This window comes from Garra rufa, chromosome 3 (genome assembly GCF_049309525.1).
Source record: "Garra rufa chromosome 3, GarRuf1.0, whole genome shotgun sequence".
Taxonomy (NCBI): Eukaryota; Metazoa; Chordata; class Actinopteri; order Cypriniformes; family Cyprinidae; genus Garra; species Garra rufa.
In genome coordinates this window covers 46856084-46877424 of record NC_133363.1, presented here as the reverse complement: position 1 = coordinate 46877424, position 21341 = coordinate 46856084, and the positions used below count along the sequence as shown (strand labels likewise).

Sequence of the window (21341 nt, the reverse complement as noted above, 5' to 3'; positions counted from 1 at the left end):
ATTGTCTTTTCTACACCATTGTTCAAAAGTTTGGGATTTATTCATCAAGGACACATTAATTTAATCATCATAATAAAGACATTCCTAATGTTAAATGATTTTTTTTTTTATCAGCTCACTGGTGCTTCGTAAGGAAAAACGGGGGTGTGAAAACTTATGAATTTAAAGATCAGGGTAAGTTTAACTTACTTTGTCTTCTGAAGAACATACAAGTATCTTCTGTAGCTTCTGAAGAACAGTACTAAATGAAAAAAATATGATATTTAGGCAAAATATGAGAAATGTACACATCTTCATTCAGTTCAAAAGTTTTCACCCCCTAGCACTTAATGCATGATTTTTCCTTCAGGAGCATCAGTGAGCATTTGAACCTTCTGTAGTAGTTGCACATGAGTGCCTCAGTTGTCCTCAGTGTAAAAAGATGGATCTCAAACTCATACAGTCATTGTTGGAAAGGGTTCAAATACACAAAAATGATAAAAAAACCAAAGTATTTGTGGGACCTGAAGGATTTTTCTGAAGAGCAGCAAGCACAGTATTAAAAATCAAGTGTATGTAAACTTTTGAACGGGGTCATTTTTAGAAATTCAACTATTATTTTATCTTGTGGATTATATGTAAACGTCTTTTATGCCAATGATCTTATCCAGGTCAGTGCTAAATAAAAAAAATAACATTTTGTATGATCCCTGTTATTTTGGTTATTTAAACTATGTTTTTTGTTGTAAAACCATAGTAACTAGGGTTACCACTTTTAATAAAAATAATTAAGGGACGCATACTGTTTGGAGGGGGGGAGGGTGTGGGGGGCCTGAAAATCTCACACTCATCCAGGCCATCCCAAAAACCCACAACAAATTCTGAAACCATGGACAATATATAAATAAATAAATATATATATATATATATATATATATATATATATATATATATATATATATTAGTGGTGGGCCGTTATCGGCGTTAACGTGCTGCGTTAACGTGAGACTCTTATCGTGCGATAAAAAAAATATCGCCGTTAATCTATTCTCAAAGTTGGGTTGGGAGCTGGGTCTAAACTACGCAAGATATGATGACTTTCACCTTGATATTTTAGCGCGGATGACGTATACCTAGTCGAATTGCACTGTAGGGGGCGAAAACGAGTCTTCAACTTCTGTGCAATTACCACATCAAATGAGACGTGTTGACATGGATGCAGCTATGAAGCCGCTTCAGGGCAGGTGCGTTGCTAGACCCTTTTTACTGGGGCACGTGAGTTATAATTTACGTTGATAATCCCGAAATAAAGACATTAAACTATATGCAACAACTGAATTGACGCTTCTAAAAGCAACGCAGTTTAACCCAAGACTATGCACGCAGATATCCATGCCGGTGCGCGTCTGTGCAGCACGCGCACGTCGTGCAGCCTTTTGTGCAGAAGTACATGGTTACACAAGTTTGTATAGGTAATTATGTTGTAAATGCAATTGTCAAGCAGTTTGTGATGCATTTTGGAAACAGGAGATGAGCGCCTGATCTAATGCGCCACCTGGCCCGTTCTCGAAGACTTACTTTTAGTCATTATTTGGGTAGCACACATATTCTGAATGCCTTCAGCAGAATTCAAATTAGCCATTTTAATATATATATATTATATATATTAATTTTATATATATAGCCATTATCATTATCACATAAAAAAGTTTAAATCCATTGGCTGGTGCCATGCAAAATAAATAAAGGTTTTTTAGGCCTATGGCAAAAGTATAGTAGTATCAGTGTTTTGTTTTTGTTTTTTTGGCATTTTGATTACAATTTGTTTAACCAAAATTTTACTACAAATACCATAAAGTGTAGCAAACCCTTTGTTAATTTGTGGTTACCATAGTTTAACTATAGTAACCATGGTTTTTGGTTTTTAGTGAAAACATGGTTAATTTTTGTGAGGGCCATATTGTTGCTAGCCATAGCTCCCTCTAAACTTGTTATAAAACAATGTGAATATTTGTCTGCTAAGTTCCAACTCTTTACAACAGTTATGTAATTTTGTTAATTTTGCAGCAAACTGACTGGTATTGATAATATTTGCAAGCAGTTTAATGCTTAACTAAGTAAACAAAGACAAAACTACAATAGTCCATTTACAAATGTATCTGACCTGTAAATGATGTCCTGAACAGGACAGTTTTGCCTCTCTGCTCCACCTGGGCGCTCTATTCTCGAGTCTTGCATTCTTTTGGCGGACGCGCGGATGGGCGGAGCGAGCGTGCGCGAGGCGAATTGCATTGTCAGTCAAGACGAACCGGATTACGATTTATTAAGAGTTTTATTATTGAATGGCGAATTTGGAAAATAATTACTTTAGTACATTCGGCAGGCAACAGAAACAACAATATATATGAAAATAAAATATAAATAAAAAAAATGGCAGCGGGCCAAATTGGCTGCTAGGCCACCGGGAATTCTCCCGGTTCTCCCGATGGCCAGTCCGCCCCTGAAAAGAACCTTTCTTGCGTTTAAGCTCTGAAACTTTAAGACGCGGGGGGTTACTTGGAGAAGCATCTTCTGCCATTTTTAGACTTGGCAGACTCTGCTTAAAAGACCCGCCCTCCTCACTGGACAGTTAAAAAGACTAATCAAACTAACGATGACATCAAGTATTACCCAATCAAAAGTAGGAAAGGAGGCATCTTCATAAAATGCGTGTGGGATGATTTGCATGAGACGCTGCTTTAAAAAAAAAATGATAAAAAATACGGAACAAAACCCGTCCCGTATTGATTCAAAACGGGACGCGCAATTTCATTCTCAAATACGGGACGATTACGTATTTTAAGGGACGGGTGGCAACCCTAATAGTAACTACAAAATTAACCATGGTAACCCACAAAATAGCAGCCTATATGAATACACACAAATGTAAACAAATAATATGTATTTATTGAAATTCATAATATTAAAGTAAGGCAAAGATAATAAATATCATATTTCATAATGTTCGAATGAGTTCAAATGTATTACATGTGACCAGGGGCGCCGCTAAGGGGGGGTAAGTTAGGACAATTCTAAGGGCCCACGCCTTTTAGGGGGCCCTAGAGATCTGCTTTTGTGTGGTAGGGGGGGCCCAACCTCATATTTTGTCATAGGGCCCAAAATTGCGAGCGGCGCCCCTGCATGTGACTAAGAATTCACAGAAATACAAACATCTATATACGGTATTGTCCTGACGCGGCCCCTTTAAGAAATCCGAACGTAGCGCGCCAGCAAATGTAGCGCGCATCATTTGAAAATAACAGTCGAAGAGGAAAAGCAGCGAGTGATTAACGGTGTTTAACTTGTTCAAATTTGATTTCAAAGACACCAAAAATGATGAAATAATAACATTTATCTGGTCTGTCTCCTAAACCAACAATTTTGGGTGATCTTGGTGAGTTGTTGAACTCGCGTTTGATTGTATCTGCTGATTAGCACAGCAGCTATGTGTCAAAAGCTATGAATCTGTATAACTGATATTGTTAATGATAGTCATAACGTTATATGTTTATGCTACTAATTTTCATTGTATAAAACATTGGAGTAGTGACTATTCTGCCACCATTTGTAGCTGTTTTAATTAATGTTGTGCTTTACGGCTTTGTAGTGTCACTATACTTTAAGTGCAAATAGCACACGTTGTTGGCAGAGGCTATTTACACTAACTCCATCCACCAATGTGTGATTACAATGTGTACTTTTTTCTTTTTTTTTGGTTATGTCATTTATTTATTGTCACAGAAAAGAGTTATTTTTCTTTCCAACTTCTGGTGTCCTCTAAGTTTTATACAGTATCTACCTCCCTTACTCAAGTCTAGAACTGCTCCAGTGTAGTATTTGCATTGAAGGACAAGTGTTACATACTCTCTCTCTGTGTGTGTGCGTGTGTGTGTGTGTGTGTGTGTGTGTGTGTGTGTGTGTGTGTGTGTGTGTGTGTGTGTGTGTGTGTGTGTGTGTGTGTGTGTGTGTGTGTGTGTGTGTGTGTGTGTGTGTGTGTGTGTGTGTGTGTGTGTGTGTGTGTGTGTGTGTGTGTGTGTGTGTTTGCACTAAAGCTGTGTGCGGCATCAAGGTGATGTAAACGACAAACTGCAAGTACTATTTGTTAGTAAAATAAAAACAGTGAAAAAGTGCACTTTAGATTACAAAAAGGGGAAAAAAAGGACATGAACAGGCATCCAATTTGATCCCATAAAAATCCCATAGAAACCATCCGACAGAATATTTATGTCTTGTCAAAAAATCCTAAAGGATTCCAATAAGAATTTTGTACAGGATCATATTTTGGAACCGTTTCTATAGGAATATTCTTATAAGACATAAATATTCTGTAGGATCAGTCCTAAAGGATTTTTTATGGGATCTAATTGGATGCTTGTTCATGTCTTTATGGAAACTTTTATCTGAAGGTGCACTTTTCCACTGTTCTTGTTTTGCTAGCAAAAAGTACTTTCAGTTTACTGTTGACATCACCCTGATGTAGACGTTGTTCATTGTATGTTGCTTATCAAAGAATCCTAAAGGATTCTGATAAGAAACTTGTACTGGATTGTTATTGGAATAGGAATTGTGTTCTAGGATTTTCTTATGGGAAAAGACATAAATATTCTGTAGGATAATTTCTACAGGATTTTAATGGGATCCTGTTTTATTTTAAAGCATCTAAAAAAAGGAATCCTAACACTATTCCTATCAAAATCCTATAGGAACGGTTCCAAAATATGAATCCTGTAGAGGATTCCTATTGGAATGTACATCGAGGTGAGTTAAAGTAAACTGCAAGACACTAAACTATTAGTTAGTGGTTTAAAAAAAAAAAAAGTGTAAGGTTAGGATTCTTCAAAATTCTTGAAAGATGCTTTAAAATTAAACCCATTAAAATCCTGTAGAAATTATGCTACAGGATTATTATGTCTTGTATAAGAAAATCCTATAAGACAATTCCTAATGGAATCCTTTAGGAACGGTTCCAAAATATGATAGAAATTCTAACTGGAATCCTGTAGAGAATTCCTATTGGAATAATTTTTTGACAAGGGTTACCATAGTATTACTACAGTATAACCGTAGTAAAACCATAGTATCAGAACCATGTTTTTTTTAAACCAAAAAACCGCACCAAAAAAACAGTTACTACAGTCATGGTTAACTACAGTTTTACTATAGTATTACTACAATATAACCGTAGTAAAACCATGGTATCAGAACCATGGTTTTTTAAAACCAAAAAACCGCACCAAAAAACCATGGTTACTATGCTCATGGTAAACCACAGTTTTACTATAGTAAAACCATGGTTAATTTTCGTAAGGGACAAGCTACAAAAAGATTAAAAAATATATCAAACTTTCCTTAAAGTGATCCAAATGGCACACTTCCTATATTCCAAGTCATGTGATAGCAGTTATGTGAGGAACGGACTGAAATTTAAGTGATTATTCACAAGTAATCACCCTCTCCAATGAGATGTTAACCACTGTGGTCGGAGTCGGTGAGTCAAGCTCAGAAACTAGATTTCCCAATTTATAAACATCCTATTCAGACCAGCTATCTGAACTGGACCAAATAATTAACTGAAAACATCTGACTCAAGAGAACAAATTGGACATTATTCTCTTACAAATTTCCTTAAGCACCAAGAAGTACAGATAACCGGATTTTCAGTGAATGACAACTTAAAAGGATTGAAATATACCACATAAGTAGTATGGACTATTTTTATGATGCTTTTATGGTGCTTTTTTGACCTTTTAGATCTTGGCAGCCCCAGTCCTCATTAACTTCCATTATGCTGAAAGAGAGTGGCCAAGATATTAATCAAAAAAATTTTTTGTTCCACAGAAGAGAAAAAGTTGACTAAACAATGACATTTTAGGGTTTAATTGTCCCACAGGGATCAGTAAAGTACCTCTATCTCAGCACCTCTTTGAGGGTGTTTGTCTTTGTGAGCATATGAGCGGTTGACTGTGTGTTTTCCAGCACACTCACGCATATACACACATGCATTAGGCGTGTTTATGTTGGTCTATGAGACGAAACTCTGTTTATATGCGCAAAAAGTGTCTCCAGACCCCTCCCATTCTGTTTCTCTTGGCACAGACCCTCTCCCTGCCCTACTCTGTATCTCTATCTTTCTTTCTCTTGCACACGCACTCCTCATCCTGTTTCTGTGTTCTCTAACAAGAGGGACTGTCCTTAATTACCCTCTTTGTACAGTGAAATGTATGGGTAGAAGTGGCTTTCTTCAAAATCTCCCTCTTAATCATTGCTCAGATAACCTTCTGCTCTCCTCAAGCCAAAAGTGGATATATATTTTTGGATCTTCTGAGCTGAGTTGAATTAATGCTTTTCTAATTAGTCACTGCACATTCAGTAATGGTGGTACAGTGAACATTACTTAAATTATTTAGAACTTTGGAAGTGTGAAGTCCAGTTAGTCGATTAATGGTTGTGGTTGAAGTTAAACGAACTTTATGAATAGTCACTTTGCCAGTCATTTGAATTACTCAGTGAATCATTTAAGATAATAACGTGTCAAAGATTTCATAACTTTGTCTTGGCATCTGTGAAGAGGCCAAAAGCTTCTGAATCATTGATTCGTTTCAGATGACTGCACAGTCAGGGACACAGTGGTTGAATAATCAGCCGTTGCAGAGGTGGATCGATAGCAGCCGTCATGCAAAGCTGTGTGTGTGTCCATAGACGCAAAAGGAATGAAGGGTGAAGAAACAAATATTACAGCGCAGAAATAGCCCTATGCAGACCTGTTTTTACAATGGCCAACAAATGATTTAAACACACAAAACCAGATACGAGTAGTTGGGGTGAAAGAACAGTAGTCACGCTGTAGGTTCTATAGTAGTGTTGCTGTAGTACTGAATAAGCAATGCCAGGGAACTTTGTGAGAATATTTTAGAATTTGTTTCCCCGCAGGCTTAAACTTTTGGTTTAGTCAAAGTGAAATTTTAAGTTACTTAATTTAAGTGACCTGGAATATTTCAGTTGACTAAACTAAAAATTTGAAGTCAGCAGGGTAATAAATTATTTTAAGTTAAAACAACAGTTCTTTTTTTTTTTTTACAGCTGTTGCAGCGCTTAAGTTAAAATACTGTGTGTGAAATAATAAAATAATGTGTTTTTTTTTTCAATCCTGCAAACCTCCCCACGATCAAGAGCTGTAACAGTTTTGTAGAGAGTTTGCACTTATGGTTTGGTCAGTTACCCGGATGCGCGGCCATATTGGTGATACTCGGATATAAACAGCAGCATGGATTGCACAGTTAATGTACTTCTATATACGTTGTTCTGCTAATTTATTTTGTCTAAACCATGGAAAAAAACATGTGGAAGCTGCTAAATCATATAGAGAAGAACTTAGTAAGTTAATAGGTGGTAAAGATGCCTTCAAGCTGTATTAATTAAGATATTAGCATAATGTTTTACCTACCTGACCTGATCGGAAATTATAAGAGCAAACACAAATGTTGTCAAGATTCTTGCCCTGAAAATCCTAGTTCAGTTTGGCCAACCACAAATGCCTTTTGTCCCTAGACAGTTTTTTGCTCTCTTCTGCTTGATTTGTTAGAACTTTTGGCAGTCTATAGTACTCCAAATGTTTTTCCTGGTCTGAACACTTAGTACAGCCAAAACATGACAATAATTGACCAATTTCAGCAGCAATAATCAGCAAAATATGCGAGTTTCGTTTACTTCAGTGGCATTGTTTACATTCAGTGCCACCAATATGGCCGATTGATGGCGCGTCGTGAAAACATTCCAGTCAGGCGACACTTCCATGTTCAGGAAAAATGTGGATTGATGATGGTGGCCGTAGTATGTTCAGTAGGCACTGTGCTAATTGACACTTTGGTCTTGGGTACTAGTATTAGTAAATTAGTGCAGTCTGAATGTGTGTAATGGTAAATTTCAATAATTTTGATCTCAATACCCACCAAATCCATCAACCCAATTATTGAAATTTACCTTTACACACATTCAGACTGCACTAATTTACTAATCCCCTCTCATCACTGTACCGTTCTGTTTGTTTAGCATCCTATGTGTGTATGTGTGATTGTGTGTGTATGCAGTGCAGCTTTAATGAGAATCAGAACAATGCAATCAGATGTATGCCTTACCAGCCATAATTATGAGGAATATGCACAGCAGTGTGGATGATAGGTCTGCTCCCTCTCTCTCTCTCTTGCCAGCGCTCTGCGCTGACAGATGGTTGTGTCAGTCATAATGGGACAAATCCGATCGCTACCGAATGAAAGGCGTCCCTCCAGCAGAGAGAGAGAGGGAGAGAGACAGTCGATGTGTCTGTATTGATGTGTTTACTCAGGGTGAAATTGGCATCCATTAGAGAGAGGATTGTGTGTGTGTGCGTGTGTGTCAGTGAGAATACAGGCTCTAAAATGAAGGCTGCATTAATTCATATTCTGTTACACATGCACAGACACTCTTCCTTTTTCGTCACGTGTTCACACTGTCTCTTTTTCAAACACAGACACACACACACATGCACGGCAGGGTGGACTGCGCAGACAGCTTGGCGATGCCGGGGAAGGTGTGTCTCCAGAGTTCCATTGTTCTAGTCAGAGAGGAATCTATGTGGAAAACCTCCTAGATAAAAAGGGGGTGGGGAATGGGGGGATGAAGGAAGAGAACGGAGGAAAGAGTGCTTTTGTAGGAAGTGGACTAGCGCTGTCCACAAGCCAGCTTCTTGGGAAGGGTGTTAGGTGTAGTGTTTATATATTCCTGTATCGTATCTAGGCGGATACAATGTAGGGAGCTGTCAAGACTGTTTTTTCTATATGATATGTACAAGGCAATATTCTGTAATGGTTTTCCCAATGGCTTTTACAAGTCTGAGAAAGAGCTTAAAAATGGATAATGGTGTCAGGATCCTCATAAAATAGAGAGAATGCAGAGAAGAAACAAGAATGAAAAAATACTGCACATTCTTCTGCTGCTGGAATGTTACAGTAAATTATTCATCCCGTCAAGAATCCATTTCTTAGGAGGTCTTTCTTCATTCTTCTCTCTATCTCTGTCTTTCTCAATTTTTCGATAAGGTTAAAAGTGCCATGGAACACACAGGATTTCTAGCTGCACTGGGACTGAATCCACCAAGACACTGTCTTTCCAGCCATCTCCTTTCTCTGTCTTACTCTCTCTCTCTGTCTTTTTGTACCTCTCTTTTGGGAGTCCACTAGTCTTGTAAACGAAAAAGAAAAAAGGCTAAAAATGTGTTTCTCTCATGAACTGACACTGCTAATAACTGATTTTTCTAGTTTATTTTGTACAACCAGAACGAACACTTACTATTTGAGTTTACCAGCATTCTGTTTTAACTTTCATTCAATGTTCTGCTTTGATAATACGAGTTCCTTGGAGGCCACACATCTAAAAAATGCCCAGGCTCTGTCTTTTATATTAGTGATTTGCAAGTTTGCAAACATCTTCATTCTGAATGTGAATGAGGTGCTTTTGATTGGCGGCTCTTTAGTCTTAATCCGCTAAGAGGGCTCTCCAGAGGGCTAGAATTGGGAGGATGGGGTAAGAGAGGAGGCTTTCAGGGTGCTGACCCACACACTAATGGAAACGGTCTGCTGAATGATCCCACTTCTGGCACCATTGGACAACAGCTGGGCCCTTGGAAGGCTCAAACCCAAAAAAAGCCCATTTTGGAAACAGGCATTCATACTGGTAGTGTTTGAAAGATAGAGCCTTGAGATCCCTGCAGACCATTTGTGGGCAGTAACAGACCAGTCGGCTTGTGGTAGCAATCAATTTGTTGCCAAAAAACCTAAATATATATTGAGAAATGTGAATGAATGTCCAGATCTGCACTCATAGTAAATGTCTTTTGTGTTCTGTGTGTTTTTTGTTTTTCACCATTCTGTTTTCCTTGAAGCAACTTGCTGTGATAACAAGGCCATGTCTTTCTGTGTCTCCACAGCTGCCAGGATCCCTGAAGAGGAAATTGACTGGGGCCGTTGAGAGTTCTGCATCACTAAACGGGGTCTCTGACACGTCTATGACCCAAGGAGGTGGCAAACGACTATGTCTGGAAGATGTCACCCTGGCCATGGGCCCCAGCTACCCTCAGCCCCCATTCCCTTCTGGGATGGGCAACCAGGGGGGTGTTCTAGAAGCTAATCGACTGAACAGCAACAACAACAATTTGGGCTCTCCATATTCCGTACCTCCAAATGCCAGTCCTGGATCAACACCAGGCACCGGAGGAGGCTCAGGGGGCTTGACAAGTAACTTCAACCCAAATGGGGGTTCGGCTACTCCTTCAGTAGAACAAGAACTGCAGGAGATTTTGGATGAACTTACAAAGAACCCCGATCCCACTTTACCAGAGCTTGACATTGAGAAGATCTTAGGAAAAGAAAGTGATGACCAAGCAAGTGGTGCTGGAGGTTTTGTCCACCCAGATGGTAATGGCACTCCAAAAAGATCACCACAGAGACAGTCGCACCTGGAGGCTCACCTCACACAGTCCCCTGGTTTCTCTCAAGCTGGTTCCCCTCAAGTAGGTCCAAGTCCTGCTGGGGCACCGTATACCCTACCACACCCTTCCAAACCAGTTCCGTCTCCACTCTCAGCATCACCCCTGTCCTCCTCCTCTTCACAAGGGCAAAATCAAGCACGGTCACCCATGCTTTCCGCCGCCCTGTCAAGCCGGCCCGGATCCAACTGGCATGAGGTGTCCCGGGCTCAACAGCTTCAGCAGATGGCGTCGAATAGTAAGCACCATTCTAACAACAGTGCAGGTCCCCCACCTGCACAGTCGGGGTTGTCTGGATTGGGCCAGCAGAGTACTTCCTGGGCTGGTCCCTCGCCACCTTACCGACCAGGAGATAAGCTGCCTAACTCATCACCCCATCAGCAGCCCTTCAGCCCAGCAGGTAATATCCAGAGCCCCCAGAGTTCTCTAATCTCTAGCATGGCTCCAGCCCCATCCACTGGACCTTCACCACCCTACAGGCCAGAAAAGCTAGCCAGCCCAGCAATCGCTCAGCCCCCATTCAGCCCCCAAAACAGCATTCTGTCTGGAAATGCCCCACCTGGAGTTTCAGGCACTGCAATCCAAGGCTCTCAGGCTAGTTATCTTCCTGGTGTGGCCCCAACATCAAACAACACCCGACCATCACCTCCTTACCGACCAGATAAACATCCGAGTCCAGCTGGGCAGTGCCAACCAGGAACGCAACCTCCCACACAAGGACATCTTTTCAACTCGCAAAATAATCAAGCACCTGCAATGTCTAGTCAGCTGTTCAAGGCCATCACATCCAACCAGCCACCCAGCAGCCTCAAGCTCCTAATGCAGGCGCAAGGAAAACCCTCACAGCTGCAGCTAAACAAGGCCGCCACAGCTGGTATGGGTCCAGAACCGTACTCTTTCAACAACACCAAGCCATTACGACATTTCGACCCCGATCCCTCTGTGGCCAAACTGGGTCCTCTGGCTGTGGGAGGATACCGCAATGCTAGCATGCAACCCACGGCGCCCACGTCGGCCACAGGACATGGACATCTTCTGCCACAGCGCATGCAAAGGGGGATGCCTGCTGGTGGTATAGTGCCTCACTGCAGAGATGTGAGTACTGCTACTTTCTTGTTGAACTTGTGTGTAAAATATCATGTCAACTTTTGATATAAGCTTTAAGATTTTCATGTCTAACTTGATGTGTTTTAGGCTACGTTCACACTGTAAGCCTTAGTGCTCAATTCTGTTTTTTCTAAGATCCAATTTTTTATAGCTATTCACATAGCTGTTGTTTTAAATGTGGCCAATATCAGATTTCCAGTGTGAACAGATCATGATTCTAAACTAGCCCACATGTGCAAAGAACAATACGAAGAGCGTTTTCACAACAAAATCTGCCTAATTCTCAAAACTAGCCCAACCATGTTCAGGGGGTAAATATCACGTTAGTGGGGTCGCATCAACCCACAAAGTTGAAAAACAACCCACAGCAACAGTGGAAAAAGTAGCCCGATTCTGTGGGGAAATGGATTTGGCAAGTCATTTGGAAGTAAACACGGAGGACATAAAGTAAACGATTATGTGTTTATTTATAGTGTGATCTGTTGCAGAAGCCAGCAAAAATTTTGCACAGGCATTATGAAAAATAAAGACAAGGATGTGCCAAAAGACAGCAAAGTTTTGAAACTTTTATATGAGTCCTCATGCTTTGCTTGTATATAGAGTTGTCCCTGTTCTGACACGTCGCTATACTTCCAATGATTACCTTTCGCAACTGTCTTGATAACTTTGGGTATGTAAAATTGCAGAATTATGACGAATGTCGATCTGACGCAAATGTCGCATGGATTCCGACATGACTGTTCACACTGCAGTCACCTTGCAAAATATCTGACCTGTGTCGGATTTAGTACCACGTATGAAAGTGGCACAAATAGGAATTAAAAAGATCAGATTCCATTCGGTTTGTGCTATTCACACTGTAATGACAAAAACAGATCTGAGTTAAATTTGAGTAAAAAATTGGATTTGGGCTACATTTGCCTGCAGTGTGAACATAGCCTTATAAATTTTGAAAATATAGATGAATACAGAACAGTCTCTGTCAGTTCTTACAAGTTTCACTATAGTGTATAGGTTAGGTGTGTACATTACATTTTAATTTCTCCTAGAATTTGTGAGTTTTTGGCAGGAATACCTGCTAAGATGGGAGCAAGGTGAAAGTAGACTATTTCTGTGATTCTATTTGGTGCCACTAGTATGAAACTGACACTTTTAAGTACAGGGAATAAATGACTTATGTAGTTATTTCCTCAGACTGTGATGCATCTGTGTTGTCTTCATAATTCTTGTTTTATAGAGTCGACAGATGATTTAGAGCTTTGAAAAAAAGACAAAAGAATTACATTTAGACAGGGCTTCTAGAATTACGCAATTAAAAATCCAAAGATACACGAAGAGGGAATTACAGCCCTGGTTTTTGCGTTAGCTTGTGAAGCTTTTGGGTATGCTTCATACAGGGGGAGACTGTTTCTAAAAAGATGGAGTGGGCACCCTGTGGTGTGTACCATGGGAAGGGAGGGGAGTGGGTGTTCCGACTCTGATGTGTGTCTAAGGGGGGCAGTTAGGAAGCTCCAAAGGTTAATTGAATGGACAGCTGAACAGAGAGTGAAGGAATGTGAGTCTTTGTATGTGATTAGCATTCAGGCTAAGAGGCTGAACATGCTCGGTCCATCTCTGTTAATTAGGGTAGGGCCAAACTTACTGTCCTTGTAGTTGTTGTGATAGTGTGTCATATTTAAAAAGAATTTCTTGAATGAAACGAAAGAGAGGGGAAGAAAAAGATGCACATTTTAAGTTATTCGTTTTGTGCAACCTGAGAGAAAACTTTGAGAGTTTTATTCATTTTTTGCTCTGAAGTGAGAGTATGTGTGTTTGTTTACGCAATAAAGAGCAAAGGCTTTGTGACTGTGTGTGTGTGTGTGTGTGTGTGTGTGTGTGTGTGTGTGTGTGTGTGTGTGTGTGTGTGTGTGTGTGTGTGTGTGTATGTGTGTGTGTGTGTGTGCGCGTGTGTGCATGTGCGTGTGCGTGCGTGCGTGTGTGTGTGTGTGTGTGTGTGTGTGTTTTTGTATATCCGTGCTAAAGAGAGAAAGGCAGTGTGTGTAAATGTGTGTGCCTATAGAGTTTCAAAATACCGCTGTGCATTCTGTCTCCCTGCATGGCGGTCTGTTTGAAGACTGAGTCCCCCTCTTTCAGCCCAGTAGTCCTCTTTCATCACACCAATAAAAGATAATGAATTTTAGAGGAGACTGAGATTGAGGAAGAAAGAGAAAAGGGGGCCAGTTTCTTTAGTGTCTTGGCATGCATGGTTGAAAACTAAAGAGAGACTCAAATCTTCTATCCCCCAAACTGACCGGCTCTCCCTTGTGCTCTCTCTCTCTCTCTCTCACACACACACACACACACACACACACACACACATAGATGATCTAAATCAGTTTTATTCAAAACCATATTTAACTACACTACAGTCAAAAGTTTTTAGACATGTTTTTTAAAGAAATCTCTTCTTTTCGCCAAACCTGCATTTATTTGGTACAAAGTACAGAAAAAAACAGTAAAATTTTGAAATATTTTTACAATTTAAAATAACTGCTTTCTATTTGAACTTTGTTTCTGTGATTAAAGCTAAAATTTCAGCATCATTACTCTAGTCTTCAGTGTCACATGATCCTTCAGAAATCATTCTAATATGCTCATTTGCTGTTCAAGAATTTTTATTATTAATACATTTATAAACAAAGGATTCTTTGATGAAAAGAAAGGTCAGATAAAAAGTTTTGAAATAAATGTTTTTGTAACATACACTATAAAAAGCTTGGTGAGGGAAAATAAATTATATTTATATATTTTTATAATTATAAATTTAAAGAAAGTAATACTTTCAGTTAGCAAGGATGCTTTAAATTAATCAAAAGTGATGCTAAAAACATTTATAGTGTTAAAAGATTTCACTTTCAGATAAATACTATTCTACTGAACTTTCTATACATCAAAGAAACCTTAGCTGTTTTCCACATAATAATAATAATGTTTTTTTTTTATTTTTATTTTTTTTTTTACAGCAAATCAGAATATTAGAATGATTTCTGAAGGATCTTGTGACTGGAGTAATGATGCTAAAAAATCAGCTTTGAAATCATAGGAATAAATTACATTTGAAAATATATTCAAATAGAAACAGAATAGAATAGAATAGTTATTTTAAATTGTAAAAATATTTAAAAAATGTACTGCTTTTGCTGTATTTGGGGTCAAATAAATTAGGCTTAGTGACCAGACGAGACTTATAAAAAAAACATTAAAAAACCTTACTGTTCAAAAACTTTTGACTGGTAGTGCACTCACAATAATTTGTTTCTGAATTGAGATTTGATTTTTGTCTAGCTTTTAGTAATTAAACATTCTGAATGAAAAATGATTAGTTAATTAAAATTGCATTGTTTGACTTTACCATTTAAATAGGAGTAAACCATTTAACAGGAAGTGTTTGTAATTGTTTTGGTGAAGTTGTGTGACGCTACTTCTAATAAACACACCATGTACGTGTGTACTTCCTTGAGGAGCGCAAGTGGGTAGAAAACAAAAGTTTGATTGTTATCAAGACTCATGATTCACAAGAATCTACAGCAGCACACAGGTATTTTCCCAGCAGGAGCAGCTTTCTCGTAGTCGTTGACTCAAGTGGGGATTCCCTCCTCCTACTGAACACCTCTCTCTCTCTTCTCTCTCTGTCATGCTTGCAGTTTGTAGAGGAAGTTTGTTTGCCTGTGAGCTCAGAAGCAGAAGTGAGATTGCCTTTTTTATCTTTGTAACCTCACTGTTACTCCTCATTTAGGGAAAGTAAGAAAAAAACCTGCAGAGTGTTTATTTTATTGTAAAAAAGCCCAGAACTTATGATTGTAAATAAGCAAAATGCGAGAAAGAGAGAAGAGGTTGGTGTCTCGAAAGTGCATTTCTATGCGGGATTTTAGTACACACACACTTTCTCCTCATCTTAACGTCTGTTTGTAGTCACTTCCAGAAAAAAAGAAACTTTTATCCTTTCCTCTACTTGCCTTTTTGACACATTTGTGACAAATTCTTTGTTTCACACTCACAGAGAGATGTTTAATTGCCCTCCCAGCAGCAGTGGACACTTGACCACATGTACTGAATATGCATTGCACACTATCTTACACATAGCCTACAGGCTATAAACATGCCTGATTTGTGTCTGTGGTGTGTGCTGTCATGTCACAAGCATACCGTCTTCTGTCCACCTCTCTGTGTGTTTACATAGTTGCTGGCGAACCCCAGGTGTGGCTTTGGCTGATTGGTTTATGTGACTAGAGACATTCTTGATGTCATTTCTCTAGTGCTAAATTGATGTTTAAGTGACTCAGTGAATCAGAGGTCAGGAGGAAAGCGTCTGAGAGATGTCAAAGCGTGGTGGAGACGTGGTTTTCTGGAGAGAGTTAAATTCGTAAGGGTTCAGGAACTGTGCTGCCTCTACTATTACAGTATTAACTTTGATGTCTCCTGAAAGTCCGTATGAGAAAATTAAAAAAAAGAGTTGTTGATACTCAGATGATTTGGTTTTGGAAAAATTTAATGAGAAATGTTGATGCTTTTGTGATAACATTTTTGTTAAGACATTTTATGTCAAACTACAGTCATCATCTCTAAGTGTACATGACACAAAGCATAACTGAACAATTGAATGACTAAATATTAGGGATGCACGATATGAAAAATTCTAACCGATACCGATAGCCGATAATTAAGTCCTTCTTTTGGCCGATGCCGATACCGATACCGATAACCAATACATTCATATTTTTATATGATAATTTTGTGCACACAGGAGAATACAAAATCTAAGATAAACTAATGAAATTTATATTATATATCTGGGTCTAACAATCATAGCAAACAGTCCTGACTCTTCAAAAATGTTTTTATTTTTGTGTGTAAGGCACCACAATTCTAAATAAAATAAAATGCTTTGACATTTTGTCAACCTGGAAAAAATGAAAAGTGCATCATGGAGTAAAGTCAGATGTCCAAATGTCTGTGGTAAAGCTTACATGCAGTCCATTCTTATTGATCATATTATGAATGTGTGCAGCAGCCAAATCGTACAAGGCGGGGAATAAAACATCAGAATCGAGATGAAAACATCTCAACTCTTCAGAATGCTACAAGCGCAACGCAGGTCATGTGACATGAACCAACCAATCAGCTTCATCCTTTCCCTTAATAACACTGAAAGCACTGGCAAGGTGGAGAAACAGCTTATCAAAGCTGTACAGGAATAAACATTTTTAAATAAATTTGATAGAGCTACTGCAAGCGATTTTTAATGCTGAAAATCTATTTATTCTTTGCTGAAACTACCGCGTCTTTATGGAGAGCGCATGTCATGGCTGCTTAGCAACGACAGACGACACTGGAGCTCAAACTACAGAGCGGTTTGGCAAAGACTTTGGGTTTGGAAAGAAAGAGAAGGCGGCGCTTCAGCGTTTTCCACGCGTTTTAGGCGCGACATGTGAACGGCCCCTAAAACAGATTCACCGCCATGACGACCTCTGAAGTGAGATATAAGATTGTTAAAACTTGACGGCTTTTTACCTCCTCTCGGAATCCTTGCTAAACATGTGTTGCAAATAGCAATAGCATCATCGTCCTCCTCTGTCACCGTGAAAAACTTCCAGACCTGCGAAGGCGATGATGACGACACAGATGATGACGTATTAAATGCGACAAAGGCCGAGAGTCACTGCAGTTTACAGCTGCAGTCACTTGCACTCGGAAAGCAGATGAATCTCAGATAAACCAGACTGATTGATTGATTTACCAGCAAGAGTCCTTTATCGGATCGGGTTTCATTTATTTATCGGAGCAATAAAAATGACGTCATTTTTACCCATATCGGTCGATAATTTATCTGTCCGATAAATATCGTGCATCCCTACTAAATATACATATTTCAGAGCATGCATGGCAATGAAGTTAGTTTGATTATTGTGTATGGATGTTGGCTTAAGACGAGGTGCAGTTACGTTATCTGAATCTGTTAGTTAGAATTTTTGAATTTTAGTTGGACTAGAGTGTATGCAGTATGACAAATTGCTGTGTTTAGTCTGACTGAAACTTTGTAAATGCATTTGTAAATGCACTTATTGTTGATATATGAATTTAAGAGAGACTCCATTTGTTCTACATTTAATCTCGTTGTCTGAAAAAAACATGTTTTGTATGAAGTGGATTTCAAATGTTTTGTTTAGTAGGATTGGATATTGGTTGTACCCTTTTTATTTTGTACGTTTTCGTAATTTCATGTGATTTATGGGGCGTTCACACCAGATGCGACTTGTGTGAATAAGTAATGCTATAGTTGGACATTTTGAGTTTGCTCGCTTCATTCACGCGTGAAATTAACTTCACAACAGACACAAATTTGCATCATGGGTGGGGCTTCTGCCACTGGTCAGCGGGAAAGTAGTTGTAAAATACGGTGAATAAGCTAAATTTGTAGTCTCAATATGTATGTGTGTATATGTATATTAGGGGTGGTCATAGATTAATTTTTTTAATCTAGATTAATCTAGATTAAATCTTGGAATTAATCTAGATTAAAATGGCTAATTTGAATTCTGATGAAGGCATTCAGAATATGTGTGCTACCCAAATAATGACTAAACATGTTACGCCGTACTTTTATTTTGACAGGTTGCCGTGAAGTTTCTGTACATACAGTATGACATGATGCGAGTTTTCTCAAATGAAACGGTATAAGTGACACTCACAGCAGTTTTGGAGATTGAGTTTATCTGTTCATGTGAGATGCAAATGCCAAAAATTACCGGGAGCGTCACGTGTGTTTCAGTATGCGTGTAGTAAAAGCGCGTCTCCACCATTCATAGTATGAATTTCATACATACAGCTAGGCAAACGGAACATACCGGATTCATATTAAAACGGTCTTTTTGCATTTCAGTTTTCACAGACACTAGTCCATATCGCGATTTGAATTAAGTGACAGACCATATTTGATTTATGAATCCAAAAAACGACGAATTTACGTGGCATTTCGCGCTATAGTAGATTCGGTTTTTATGAATGGAGGACGACGTGATCCCGTCTGTGTTTTGGCGGAGGAGACATAAACGCGCGATATTCTATAGTCTTTGGTATACATCCGCGTTAAACTATCAAGGTGAAAGTCATCATAGCTTGCGTAGTTTAGATCCAGCTCCCAACCCAACTTTGAGAATAGATTAACAGCGATATTTTTTTAATCGCCCGATAAAAGTCTCACGTTAACGCAGCACGTTAACGCCGATAACGGCCCACCACTAATGTGTATATATATTGTTTCTATAAAAGTACGAAGATGTATTGTACAGCTCTGAATAGCTACATACAGCGACGATAATTTTGTCCTCCATTGTTGTTTCGGATTTCTGCCTCCATCACTACTAGAGCAAGCTCCTGATTGGTTAACATGGCACGAATATTCACCAAAGTTCTGATTTTTCAACTTGCGCGATATGCGCGAATCACACGGTACACGCGTCAAATGCTGTAAATGCTCAATTTGCGCGACCTCATTCACGCGAATCGTGCCGTAGTTAGGTCTATCGTGTCTTTGCATTGACTTAACATGTAAATTACTAGCACTTAATGGCGTTCACACCAGACGCAACTTGTAGTCTCAATGTGTGTGTGTGTGTGTGTGTGTGTGTGTGTGTATATATATTGTTATATCAACTCATTTTTATTGTAATAAGTTAAAACTTGTAGTTTGAAGCTGATATAACTTAAAAATTTAAGGCAGCTGCTGAACTTAAAAACCTAAGTTGAATCTGGTGAAAACTTTTTACAGTGTACGAAGTGTACAGCTGTGAGTATCCGCATATAGCGAAGATGATTTTGTCCTCCATTGTTGTATCGGATTTCTGCCTCCGCTCGCAACGTCGTAATCATGACACTACGAGAGTAATTCCTGATTGGTTAACGCGACGCAAATATTCGCCAAAGTTCAGATTTTTTAACTTGCGTGAATGGCGCCGCAGGGAGGTCTATCGCGTCTTTGCATTGACTTAACATGTAAATCACTCGCAATTAACACGTTTTAGATTAGTAGTAATTTTAGTACTTTAGTACGAAAGTGATAAGTGTTGCCTTGGCAGCTAACTGAAATAAGTTCTGTAAGTTTATGTTTTTCATCTAATATTTGTAATTTATTATATAATAAAAATGATTTTTCTATTTTTAGTTAGCAATCACAACACTGATCTCTGCTCAGGCCTGTTGGTATGTATATGTATGTATCGCTCTCTTTTCTCTCTTGTTTGTGTGTTCATGTCCTTCCTTCAAGGCTGAAATGGTGGGGTGGGGGGGTTGGCTGTATACACGGGAGAAAATATTTCATGCCAGCACCCCACACACACACATCCACAGCAGTCTTCCCAGCAGGGTGTGGAGAGTCTAACCTTGTTTTGCGCCTCTCTTCTGCTTGGGCACGTTCAATGATTTTAACCATTTTTAAAAGCTCTAAGTGGGTCAGCTGTACATAAATGTGTCTGAGAGAAATACTGATACAGACAGACAAAGGGAGAGCAGGTCACTGCTGCCACAAGAGCATATTTCCCTACATTCTATCTATAGGGTTTTGTGCCATGCATGTGTTTGGAAAGATTATGTGTCCTGTGTGATGTTGTACGCCATATAAAACAGCAGTTTTGTAATTATTTGCTATTTTTTTTATTTATTCTTTTTTATGAATGCAGCTTTTATGGCTTTGTATACTTTATTCTGTTGTCACATCAGGACTGTTTAGTATCAACTAGTGAAGACTAATATGGCTTTTAAAATGTTTAATAGGACATTTTGGCTTATTGATTTTACCATTGGATCTTGATGTTGATAAAAGTTTGTTGATGTGTTATTCGCAAAGATGGTTAAAAACTTGAGAAAGCTTTGTGTCAAATATGAGATTTAGATATCATCTGAATATAGTGCACCCCACTAGGGGTCGACCGATATGTGTTTTTCAGGGCCGATGCCGATACCGATTATTACAGATCAAATGCACCGATAAACGATATTTTGAACCGATATGTGTCTAAAAATGAAAATTTGTCATAATTAATAATAACAAGAGCTCTGACAAGAACTTTCTTTGAATGTTTTCCAGCATATCTTTAATTCTGAGAACTGTTAATAATAACAATATTAAATAAACATCAATATTAATAATAACAATAATGACATAAAAAAGTGCAGGGAGCCCCCAGCAGAATTCTGTAAACAATTGTAAAACTTAAATAAGTAAACGGCAAGTAGCAACAAATAACAGAAAATAAATGTAATAGCTCCATGAAGTTTTATAAGCTACTAAAGAAGTCCCATTTTTTTGTTTCTGAAACATGCATCCATCTACAATAAGGGTAATATAAAGAGAGAGTTAAAAGTGGGGCCACTGTATGCTTCCTGATTAGCATACTAAATACTATGCATATTAAAGCTAAACATACTATTAAAGCTAAACAGCTTGGGGAAATATAACTATTTGGCTTCAAATTATTTACATGTTAGAAATGTTCATGTAATAGCATAAGCTATAATAATTTCTCATTAAATTATTTTCTGATGGCTAAATCCAATTAGGTGACTATCCAATTCATCATCTAATGCACATCGATTGATTAGCTTACAAACGCACAATGTGTAATATAAGTGTTAATAATTTACATTTTTTTTTAGAAGATGT

The 21341-nt window shown here is 38.6% G+C and overlaps 1 protein-coding gene across 1 annotated transcript in view; it reads left to right on the top strand.

Moving 5' to 3' along the window:
* Positions 1-21341, top strand: part of LOC141331267 (uncharacterized) — a 100195-nt gene that overhangs the window by 44545 nt on the left and 34309 nt on the right. The window contains exon 2 of the mRNA XM_073836266.1: positions 9980-11632. Coding sequence (XP_073692367.1) covers positions 9980-11632 — 1653 coding nt within the window. The remainder of the gene's footprint in view (positions 1-9979; positions 11633-21341) is intronic.